General features: G+C 40.9%; 1 protein-coding gene across 6 annotated transcripts in view; it reads right to left on the minus strand.

Moving 5' to 3' along the window:
- Nucleotides 1-1,437: 1,437 nt before the first annotated feature.
- KAT7 (lysine acetyltransferase 7) overlaps nucleotides 1,438-12,600 on the minus strand; it is a 55,120-nt gene continuing 43,957 nt past the window's right edge. For all 6 annotated transcript variants that reach the window (XM_073607800.1, XM_073607797.1, XM_073607795.1 and 3 more), the window contains 2 exons: nucleotides 10,587-10,693; nucleotides 1,438-8,829 (listed from right to left, as the gene is read on the minus strand). In XM_073607800.1, coding sequence (XP_073463901.1) covers nucleotides 8,728-8,829; nucleotides 10,587-10,693 — 209 coding nt within the window. In that variant the 3' untranslated portion in view covers nucleotides 1,438-8,727. The remainder of the gene's footprint in view (nucleotides 8,830-10,586; nucleotides 10,694-12,600) is intronic.

The following is a 12,600-nucleotide window of genomic DNA, read 5'->3' on the forward strand; positions in this document are numbered from 1 at the left end:
AGGCGTTTTTTGGCCAAAGCTCCTAAACTCAACTCCATAAAAGCTTATGTGTCCATGCACATAGGGGTGGTTCAACCTTCCCCTTCCTGAACACAGAAGAATAGTGTTCAGGGAAGAAACCTTTTGACCAGAAAACGTGATTTTGCCGAGTTTTCCAGCAGAAGCCCAAGTGGAATTCTTCCTACTGACCACCAAAGTAAGGGGAATTCTACCCAGTGTAAGAGGAATTCTTCCCACTGACCCCCAATGTAAGGGGCATTCTTCCCACTAATGTAAGGGGCTTTCTTTACACTGACCACCAATGTAATGGAAATTCTATCCAGTGTAAGGGGCATTCTTTCCACCAAAAATTTTGGTCATAAAATGTACAAAATAAGTCATTTTTCTCCTTTGCTGATGTGCGCCGATGAGGCTGCACTGAAGGAGCTGCACCAATTATCGGTATATAAATGTGTGCTGTCACAGGATAGCCGATTATCGGCTTTCCTCCTTTCCTCACACAGCAACAGCGCTGAGGAAAGGAAATGCCGATACCTGCCACTGGTTTACATGGGATTAGCAACGATTGAACACAGCTGATCGCATGGTCAATGGGATCTGGGAAGACATCAATAGATGCCTGCGCTGTAGCCGTCTTTCGACTATTGCACAGTCAGAAAATGGTCAACATGCAACCTGATGCCAACTGGACCCCATTCCAAAACAGCCTCCTTCCCGACAGTGTGCAGGGGATACATTCCCCTGCAGCAGTCAGGATTTGATATTGGCAAGGCTCTGAGTAGATCTACCTGCACAGCCGTATGAATCATGCACAGAGGATCTGCAAACTACAAGTCCCATCTTCCATCTAGACAGACAGACTTGATTCTCAAATGGAACAAAAGTTCGGTGTTAACCCCACTTTGAGGCTGGGTTCACATCATCTTTGGATGCAGTTCACAGCAGGGGTCTGGTGCGTCCCTGTTCTCTGTTTCAGGGGCGAATCAGGCCGGAATTTTTGCCCGAAGCCAAAGATGCACAGGACCCCTGTGCAATCCCCTCCGTGGCGGCCCGGAGCTGTGTGAACCGGCTCAGTTGAGAGACTGGCACACTCTCCTGTCATGCAAATTGGATGCGGTGAAACCCGTAGCCAATTCACAAGTGTGAACCCAGCCTTAGTCCATTGACACCTCCTCCAGCTCTCCAATTGAAAGTCCATACCTCTTTTTAGACAGAGCTGGAGGAAAAAAAAAAATCTGCAAGAGCTTGGTATGACACTTACTCCACTGATCATGGTTATAATGCTTTGCAGGCTCGTCTGCAAAAATGAAAAGAAATGCATATTTTATTACCCACATTACTGCTTTTAGTCCCACAGGAGAAAAAGAATAAAATATGAACACCATCACATTCCTTTTAAGATAACTGCATTCACATAATAGGGAAGTCCACAAACTATTCCATTGAAAGAAGAGTACATGCTTTATTGAGTAGGCAAGATACTGTTCTGATATTAACATAAAGTGAGTCACATAACAGCCTACAGCAGAAAACATAAATAAAATATGTTTATCCAGTGCAAATAATCTGCAAAGCTGCACATGTAAGATCTTTGCTCTAACAGGACTGTTCCTGCTTGTAGCAGATAAAGGGATGAAGGGTGCAGTCTCCTGGCCACGTTGTAAACCACAGGGCCACGTTGAGAAGTCCTTGTCTGGGGAGAGTCCATTTACTTTTGAAGTGTGAACAGTTTGCTGCGGCACAATCCTAATACCGGCATCACATAAATATATTGAATTGAACTAAAGGGTTTGTGTTTGCTGGCTGGAATGCAAGGCAAAGTACAGCATGGGTAACAGCAGTAATTTACCACACCAACACAATATGGACGAAAGAGCAACATAAAAATACATTGATATTGTAAAGGCATCCTGTCAGGTTAAGAAAATAAGGGCCACCAACATTAAAAATACAAGTTGACTCCTTTGTCAAAAATTCATAGAAATAATTCATCTAATGTACTTTCACTGTGTCCTTACTATACATGAGTCAACTGCCTGTCCCCACAAATTAAAACCTTATATACAGCAAAGTTTTTGTAATTCACACAAGAAACGTTTTTTTTTGTATAAATTACCTGTCTTTTCGGGATCCTTTAATAAAAAGGATATTAACATTGATAGTGTTCTCCTCTGTACACATAAATATTGAGGTTACGGAGATCAATCAGCAGGGATTCCAGAAGATAATCCTTTACTTGAGACCAAGTGCTGAGATACACACGTAATACCTCACAATTTTTACTAGATGGAGCTGCTGTTCTTTAAAAATGCATAAAGTAGATCAGTCTTAAAAACATATTCGGCAACATTAGTCACAAATGTATTTGATATATTATACACCCCCCTAGTGTAAACTGATGGTACTGGCACTCTAAGCTGTATACATAGAAGAGTAAGGGCTTCCCAACACAGATGGACCATTGCATACTTCTATAGTATCTCAAGAGACTGGAGAGCTGCAACAGAACACATTGCTGATATACAGCTGCTATTTTTGATTCTAGTTACATGGCACAAGTGGTAAAAAAAAAAAAACAAAAACAAAAAAAAAAAACAAAAACAAAAAAAAAAAAAACAAAAAAAAAAACAAAACAAAAACAAAAACAAGAGGAAAAAAAAACCACAAAACAGAAAAAACAAACAAAAAAAAAAGGAAAAAAGCGCTATTTTTATTATTTACAATAAAAAAAGTGATTTTCACTTGTATATTGAGAAATTCATGTGAGACTACAAAAAGTCACTACGTAAAAACTATAGCATGGGAATTTCATGTGAGACCACAAAGTCACTGTGCAAAAACAATATCATGAGAAATTCATCTGAGAGACTACAAAAAGTCACTGTGCAAAAAAACTTCAAGATACCGACATGTATGAATGACCAGTGTTGGCAATCTGGCACTCTTGTACTGTACACTGTACCAGGAGCCACCGAAGGGAGAATTCGATTGGAGGCTATGGGCAACGCAAACTTTTCTTCTTCTCTGATCACAAAGCTCACTGCTGCCAGTCCAGTACAAAAGAAAACACGTACAGTACTTGTCACAATCCATCTTGTGTTTAAAGCATTTGTGCACTGAACTTTTACAATACGTCAAGTTAGAAAAAATCATGCTGAAGCCAATGTAAAAAAAATAAAAGCACTTTTTTTTTACCTGGTTCCTGACAGGTTTCCTCAAAGCTACTAGATCAACGCCTGCAGCCTCTTGTACCATGTTCCAGAGGTCAAATGCCCTTTCCAAACCTGGGCCCATAACCCTCTACTATACAAGAGGGCCAGTCTATAAGAGGAGAGAGCACCACCTGCTGGTGGAGCAGTGATCGGTAGGTAGGTAAAGCATGCTTTTTCTGGTATCCCAAACATCAACCTGCATTTATCCCTTGCAAGTGCACTGGCAAGGGAGAAATTTTGTTTTTCCCGATAGGGTTTACGTGAAGGTACCATCCAATGCAAATATAATGTGCGATGGTGAGCAACCTATAACTACCAATCAGATTTTGCTTTTACAAAAGGTCGTCAGACTAGTACGTTTGATTACTTCACAGCACATGGTCTATAACTACCAATCAGAGTTTGCTTTTACACAGCACACGGTCAGCCATCAGCAAGGAAGATGGAATTTCCCCGTAAGCTCTATAGAGAGAGTACACAGGGCTGAGAAATCTTTACTATGGGCCAATCACCAGTGCTGTACACAATAGAATGAGGAGTTAGCTGCATACTCCTCTATACCATCAAGGTTCCTCTATACTAGTAAGGTTCTGATTACTACACAGCACACGGTCAGCCATCAATGAGGTTGGAATTCCTCTGTAAGCTCTATTTAGAGATTACACAGGGCCAAGAAATCTCTACTATGGTCCAATTACCAGTGTTGTACATGAAAGAATGAAGAGTGAGCTACATACTAGTAAGATTCCTCTATACTTACTAGAAGACTAGTAAGGTTCTGTTTAAATTACGACATAGCACACGGTCAGCGATCAGCAAGGAGGATGGAATTCCTCTGTAAGCTCTATTTAGAGCTTACACAGGTCCAAGAAATCTCTACTATGGTCCAATCACCAGTGCTGTACACGAAAGAATGAAGAGTGAGCTACATACTAGTAAGATTCCTCCATACTAGAAGACTAGTAAGGTTCTGTTTAAATTACGACACAGCACACGGTCAGCGATCAGCAAGGAGATTACACAGGTCCAAGAAATCTCTACTATGGTCCAATCACCAGTACCGCACATGAGAGAATGAAGAGTGAGCTACATACTCCTCTATAATAGTAAGGTTCTGATTACTACACAGCACACGGTCAGCCATCGGGAAGGAGGATGGAATTCCTCTGTAAGCTCAATTTAGAGCTTACACAGGGCAGAGAAATCTCTACTCTGGTCCAATCACCAGTGCTGTACATAGAGCAAGGAGTGAGCTATATACTCCTCTATATGTGAAGTATTTTCTTGGCTGAATGGAGCAGTGGGGTAGTAATATTAAAAAGCATGTTCTACTGCAGAGAGGGGCATTAAAGCAAATCTGTTACTTTCCCTTGCCAAGACAAAGCACAGGATTGCTTTAATGAACAAGACTGCTCATGTTCATCAGAAGACGCTTTATAAAACTATAAACCATGTGCACCAACACAAATGGGAAGTGGTGTAGATTAAAAAAAAAAGGATAAAAAGTAAAATAAAAACAAGATTAAAATGGGATGGATCAGTAACAGTTGACTAAAAAGGAAACTAATTAAAAACCATAATCTTAACAAAACATTGTGCTGATACACTGGGGAGGCAAGAGATTAAATTGCCTCGACATTTACTAGGCTTGAAGCTCATGTATTTTTAATGCACTGGTTGCCATCAATGCTAACAACTTTATTGTTTTTCCACCACAATGCATGGATTACTGTAAATAACAGGGACTCGGGGAGGTCTACGGACACACACAGCTAACCATATGGAAATCAGACGGTGTTATCTACAAGATATAGAGCCTGTCCTGTATGCAGATTAAGGTGTGATTTATATCTGGGCACTGGAGCTCATACAGAGAGAGATCTATGTATAGGACAATAGAACTGCAAGCAATACACAACGCTTTACTGGATCTTATTAAGCAAGACTAACCTAGACTCGACACGAGCAATGGTAAAATATGCTAATAGCTGGTTTGGAACACTGTCTACAAAATCTACAGTTTCCATAGGATTGCACTATGTCCTTGAAAGGTTGCATACTAAAGAGTCTATTCAATGTGTGGAAGCGGGAGCTGCTGTCATGAAGCTTTCAATGCCCTTCTCAAGGCTGTAATAGAAAAAAAAAAAAAAGAGTAGCCTGTTTAATGGGCTTTTAGTGGGCCTAGAGAATTGAAATCAACAGGCATCTAAAATATTTTCGTCTACCAGCAGTGCATCTGAAAAGATAAAATTAAAAGGAAACATGTAAAAAAAAAAAAAAAAATTAAATAAAAAAAGGAAGAGGTAACCGTATCAGTTTAAATAAAAGACGGCAAGTGTTCTCTAAATAGCGGCACAAAACCCTTCCCCACCAGACAACAGTGGAATTCTTGTTCCGATTGCCATACACTACAGATGGGTAGGTAGACCGGGATTGCACAAGCATGTACAATAAAGATCATCCCTCATTTCTACGTTAGGGCACAGATGTCTATCACTAAGACCCCTTTAACACTGGGGCTCTTTTCAGGCATTTTAGCGCAAAAAATAGTGCCTCTCAAGCCACCCCAGTGTGAAAGTCCTGCAAGCAGCATCTTTGGGGAAGTGTGGGAGCGTTGTATACGCCGCTCCCAAAACACCCTGCCCATTAAAATGAATGGGCAGCACTGCCGAAGCGGCTGCAAATTGCTTCAGCAGCACCGCAACAAGGGCTTTCTTAACACTTTGCTTGGCCGCTAGCAGGGGGTTAGAAGCGTTAACTTTACCGTTAACGCCTGCACTGCCCCAGTGTGAAAGGGGTCTAAAAGGAAACCTGTAGCAAGAGAAATTGGAGATGGCATGCAGTAAAGTCATGAAAAACTTCTACTCTGCATAATTGTTTGGTTACGGAAAAAAGTGCACAACAGCCAAGGTTTTTTTTTTTTTTTTTTTTTCTTTCAGAAGAGGTCAGCAATGACAACCTCCATGCTTTATTATAGGTTTGCTTTAAATTGGCTTCCAAAAAATTTGAGATGAAAGTTTCTTATACTCTCCAGTAGCCCACATTTCCTATTTTCATACTGTTCCACCGCTGCAGCAGGTGGGGATTAGGTGGGCCAGAGATCCCAAATTCCTGAAAGTGTTAAATGCTAGAGAGTCTGGTCGAGGCTGCAGCAATGGAACAAGTGGAAGGTAGGAGACCTGGGATTCCAGCAGGGGGGAGCTCTTTCTACTGCGGAGAATGTTCCTCTGTATTTTTATTTTATCTTTTGCAACAAAGTCCATGCATGCAGCAGACAGGTGCAGAAACCACATTATACAATCATGACTGGCCAGGAAACCGCAAAACCCATATCGCAGGATGGCAGGGGCTGCCAAGTTTTAAAAAGGGGCATATGGCCAAGATAGTCAATGCCTACATGGGTCAGGTGTAAAACCAAGTGTTTGCTTCAGGGGACTTCAGACAGGTGGTTTGGATTCCGTTATGAGGATTGCTCAAATTGATTGATGCTGAAAACCCCAGTACACTTATACAGTCCTAGAAACACAATTGGCAAGGAGCACGCACTGCATGTCTTCCGGTCCTCCAGTATTTTTTGTAATCAGTGGGGTATATAGAGGTCTCTCTTAAAAAGTGTTACTAAACCCAGGAGCCTCCATTCACTACATCTAGTTTCCAAAATACACAACATGGAAATGTAATAGTTTTAGTAAATATAAACTGCTAAATACCCTCTTCTCTGCAGTATATAGCAGTCTCGTGACCTGTCCTATCAGAATGCAGGGCTCCTAACCCTCTTGTTGGGACAGTGCCGATTGGCCCTGTACTGATCGCATGTACCCTCCCAATAGAAATAAAATACTACTCTCTAGCAACACACCCAACTGAGCATGTGCAGCCTGACTCCATTTACTCTGTCTTATCCGGACATGTTTTGGAGACAATACAGGAAGGGGAGGATCTGTGCATACAGGATCCAACAGCCTTTTCACACAATGCAGAGGAATAACACCTTAGGTACCACAGTGAGTATAACAAGCATGCTTTACTGCATATACAGACTGATTTTACGGTTGTGGGTTTAGTAACACTTTAAGTACACCCGATACATGGAGAGCAGAATGTAAAAATAAAAAAAATATGCTTGTACTGGCAGGTAGAAGACTTCTAATGTAGAAAGATCTGCTTCCTATCGCAAGAGACAATGGACCTAACTAGTGCCACAATAGCAGCAGTGATAACTCTTTATGCCATTTACACCATCTCTAAGAAAAATAGATCACCTTTGGAATACATTGTTCAATCAGTTTGAAGCAAATGGACATTTTTCACTTTTTTTGGCTTTTCTTTAAGCTACCACTTTCTTGAAGATACAAATTAAATAATTCCTCAACTGAGGGCTGTGGTCTCAGCATTAAATAGAACTGTTCTTTGATATCATTAACTTTGAAGCAACTCTCAGCAAAGACATCCTCGCCATACCTCCCGACCAAAAAAAAAAAAAAAAAAAAAAAAATGAGCATGGACTGAAAGGTGTACCTGTACTCATTGTGAATATATCTACAAGAGTACCTTAGCATAAAATGACCACTTTCCGAGGATTAGTTCTCAAACTGGACAGGGCATTTGAATCCGAGCAGATTTAAAAGTTCTCAGATAACAGTGACTTCTTACTCCCTTCCCAGTTGCTGCGGATCACATGGGAGTTGCCTGTGCTGATTAAAAGCTCCAGCAATACTAACAAAGCGAATGTGAGAGATCTCGATACTTTGAACCCCTTCCCTCCAGAAGTCCCAACCAGAAAGTGAAAATGGCAGCACTTATCCCATGTTTACAGGCAGCCAAGTCATTACTTACAATGCTAATTAGGACACCATAGGAAAAAAGGTAAAGTAATACAGATATTCTGATACCAGGATGTTAAATGTAGCAGGGAGGTGGTGGCGGCTTTGCTAGAAAAGGATGAGGTAAATGAAAAGGAAGACTACATATATAAAGAAGGTATGTCCTAAAATGGACACCATAGAACATGACAGTAGTTTCTAAAGCAAATGGAAGTCCTGAAGACAGATTCCATACTAAATTTCATGTCTTGCGTCAAACCAACTGATGGCCAAAACATTTTAGAAAAACAGACATGTCCTCCTCAACTCTGGAAAACGCACCATGTATAACAACTAAGGTAAAAGATCATTACACCCAAGGTATTGAAATCTGGATCAATTCATGAAAAATAAAAAGCACTTTAAATAGGAAAAATAAAACTAAAAGCTGAACTCCAAATGTCTGAGCCACAAACCCAGCACGCCTCGCTGTGGGTTGGCAGAGAATGGGGCTTGTAGTTGTATGAAAGCTTATGATGTCACATTGCAGGAAGGAACTTCTATGAAGATGTGGCTTTAGCTGAAGAGATGGTAGATTAACGGGACATCCAAAAGGAAACAAAGCTTCTGTAGTTAGATGTGTTGGTCCATGCCGGAAATCCACAGACGTGACAGGAGACTGCAGAGGTTTTGGGTGGGACAGATCATGCTGTTCATGTTCCTTTAGGTGGTGTCCATTTTAGGCAGCTAGGATCCATTATCTTATTGCTGTTGCTTCTCTTTGCTTCTTTTGCTGCCCATTCATCAATTAGATCCTGCATGGGACAGAAAACAAATGACGGAACACCTTGGAGTTTCTTATATGCTAAATATTATACAATAGATCTGTTTGATAAACAATCCAAATAAACCACAATGACTAAATGCTAACCATAATTCCAATCCATGCATAGTCACAAAGGACACTCCGGAGGTGGACAATGGCAACATTTTATTGACTAGAAAAAAAAATGAATTGTTCATTGTATGAAGAGGTGTACAGATAATGTATGAGCAGTGACTGAAGTTCTTTAACCACTTCCAGCCCAGGCCAATTCTGGCATTTCTATCCTACATGTAAAAATCAACTCTCGGATTCAATAAGAAATAAAAAAATTTCCCTTCTAGAAAATCACTCAGAACCTACAAACAATTTTTTTTTTTTTTTAGACCCTAGAGAATAAAATGGCAGCCGTTGCAATTTATGTCACACGGTATTTGTGCAGCAATTTTTCAAAACACATTTTTTTTGGCGAAAAAAACACTAATGAATTTTAATGCAAAAAAAAAAAAAAAAAAACAAAAAAACAAAAAAACAAAATTTTCTGTTAAAATATAAACGATGTTACGACATGTAAATAGATACCCAACATGTCACTCTACAGTACTCGAAAATCTCCATAGGTGACGATTCAAAGAGGGGGTCTAGCACTAGAATTATTGCTCTCACTATAACGTTTGTGGCGATACCTCACGTGTGGTGTGAACACCGTTTACATATGCAGGCGCGATCTATGTATGTGTTCGCTTCTGTGCGCAAGCACAAGGAAATTTGGGGGGGGGGGCACTTAAGAATTTTTTTTTTTTTTACACGGTCCCTTTAAATTTATTGATCACTTTTATTCTGATCACAAGAAATGTAAACATCCCTTGTGATAGAAATAAGCCATGACAGATCCTCTTTATGGCGGCATCTGGGGTCTATAGGACCCTAAATCTCTAGTTTAACCTGGAAAGCATAGGATATAAAATAAATAAATAAATTTGTCTCTACTTTCCAGGAAAAAAAAAAAAAAGTTTACATCTGCCAGAACCAGAAGTGATGTCTAGACGCCGCTTCCGGCCTCCCAGGATCATAGAGATGGCTGGAGACCATCCAGTCCACAGCTATCTCTGTGGGAACTTGCCACCGCTGGATCAGATCCTGGTCTCTCTAATCACACGGAAGTGCCTAGAGGGTGGGCACTCTCGATGCCTGTAAACACCATCTAGCAGATTATCAGCTGCTAGGATGGCTTTTACATGAGAGGGAACTATCGGCTGAAAAGATAGATAACGGGATGATCTTCACAGAAATTCGGGTTCCATAGTGGTTTAGCATGAGATTTTGATCTATTTGGGTGGGATGATGTCCCACCACATGGTTTCTGCATAGTTCAGATCAGCGTCTGTCAAAAATCAGAGTGGGTGCCCTCTCTCTTCTGCCAGTTCTAAATTCGAGTAGGGGCCCCGACTCCACAAACCACAACTTAAGCAGTTCTTACAGTTTTCAGGTATTCCTTTTCTGGCCGCTACTAATTGTTTAATATCATGTGTATTACTGGCAATATTTGTGCCACAGAGAGGGGTGCTAAAAAATTTTCTGCACTGGGTATTAAATAAGCTAGGTTGTTGAAAAGGATCTGCAAGGGGTTACAAACAAGCAAAGTATGCCACTGAGTTCCTTGAGATCTGAAAATCCCTTCAGCATAAAAAGGTTGAGTCCCTGTGCTAGAAGGATGGCGAAGATTGAACATCTGCACACAGTACTCACCTGCCTCTTTAGTACAAGGTGTTTCCCCTTCCAATATTTGAGCATCTGTAAGGCCTGCAAAGTGCTTACAATGTCCACAGGATTCACTGCTGTTTCCTGGCTAATTTCTGCAACACACAAAAACGGGGATTTTAGCCAAATTTTTTTTATTCCAAGATAAAATTACACCACAAACTGGATAAAACTTATGCAAAACATAAGAATAACCAACACAAAGGCCAGCTTTCCTAAGACAGTAAAGCCCAGGTTCACACTGAGCTGCGTGAATGAAGCCGTCCAAGTTCAGCTGAACTCGCACGATTTCACTCCTGCACGTCAGTCCCTATTTCAGCGGCGTTTTCACAGACATCTGTGCAGGTTTCTGCACAGATGTCAATGGAAATCGCAAAAAGTAGTAAAGAAACTATTTGGAAATTGGTGTGGCAGCGCAAATGCGGCGTTGCACCGATTAGGACGGTGCCATTGCCAGCAGTTGCTGCCGATTTGACATGTCAAAATCGCACCAGTGTGAACCAGGGCTAAAAGAGGTGTGAACAGCCAGTTCAAGATTGGATTATATATCGGCAGCCTCGCCAATCAGGACTTTAGCAATTACTCAGTGATTGCAATCTGCTGAATGGACTGGAGTAGATTTCCTAGTATTGAAAAATTTTCTTTGCCATCTAATTTTTGCAAAATCCAAAAATGTAATACAATGATTAGATGTGGTGACTGCAATAGTTTTCTTTTTAGGCTTTTCTCCCGTTTTTACCTGGTGATCTGTCCAGTATTAGAGTGGCCCCACTCTGGGTGAATGAGCACAGGGGCCACCTTTGGACAGCATTGTCAGTCTGAGGGGAGGGCAGTGTCAAATGTATTAGCATATTTAAATACAAATTAAAGCCAAACTCCAGCTAATACTTTATAAGCAGTTACAGCAAATATTTTTTTTTTCCTTTTGGGATACAGGTTTTACGTAAATAAAAGCCGATCATTGTAAGAAGCCCTTTCAATGATAAATGGTTGGTCTCATCCATGTCACTGATACATTCAGCTGGAGAGCTTTTTTTTTTTTTTTTTAAAGAACACTACAGACTTTACTGGCCAGATCACCAGGTGAAAATAGAAGGCAGCCTAAAAAAGAAAAATGAATGCCGCCATCACAGCTAAGAATTGGTAATGCTGCAATATAATAAATGTTAGCTTTCGGGTTTAATACCACTTTAAACCTTGAGCCACATTTAAAAATGATACTAGTCTTGTTTTTTGTGTTTAAAAATAACTGTGCAGTGGTTTGCAGCCCAGATCCTCCTCTCGAGTCCCTCTTTGAGGCTCCTGGCCCCTCCCTCCTGCTGAGTGCACCCACAGCAAGCAGCTTGCTATGGGGGCACCCGAGCTGAGCCACAGCTGTGTGTGTACATTCAGACATGGAGCTGCTGCTAGGCCCCGCCCCCTCTTTCCCCATTGGCTCACTGACTTTAACAGCAGTGGGAGCCAATTGTGCCGCCCTGCTGTCTCAGCCAATAAGGAGGGAGAGTCTCCTGCAACATAGATGAATAGAGATGGGCTCTTATAAGTATTAGGGGGGCTGCTGCACACAGGTTATTCACCTTAATGCACCTTAAAAAGGTAAAAGCACTTTAAATTTTCTAAAACCCAGTCAACCAAAAAAAAAAAAAATGCTTGCTTTCACCTTTCCTTTTTCATCCTTTGTTGCATCTCAGTGCTGCTGATCTCCTGCAGCCACTTCCTGTGTACATGCGATGTGGAGATGGCTGCATGGCATTTCCCAGGGAGGGTTAGCAGATGGTGACAACAGTGGCCCATTCTGCACTATGCGTGTTTAATTGACCACTTGGCTGTCATTGCAATTTTTTTTTATGTCACACAGTATTTCTGCAGCGATTTTTCAAATGCACTTTTTTTTGAAGAATATATAACCCAATTATTTTGGTAAAATACAAGAGGATGTTATTCCGAGTAAATGCTCAACATGTCACTGTACAGTACAGTTAACTTCCGCAGCGCTTTAAGA

Source organism: Aquarana catesbeiana, linkage group LG12 (assembly GCF_042186555.1).
Source record: "Aquarana catesbeiana isolate 2022-GZ linkage group LG12, ASM4218655v1, whole genome shotgun sequence".
Lineage (NCBI taxonomy): Eukaryota > Metazoa > Chordata > Amphibia > Anura > Ranidae > Aquarana > Aquarana catesbeiana.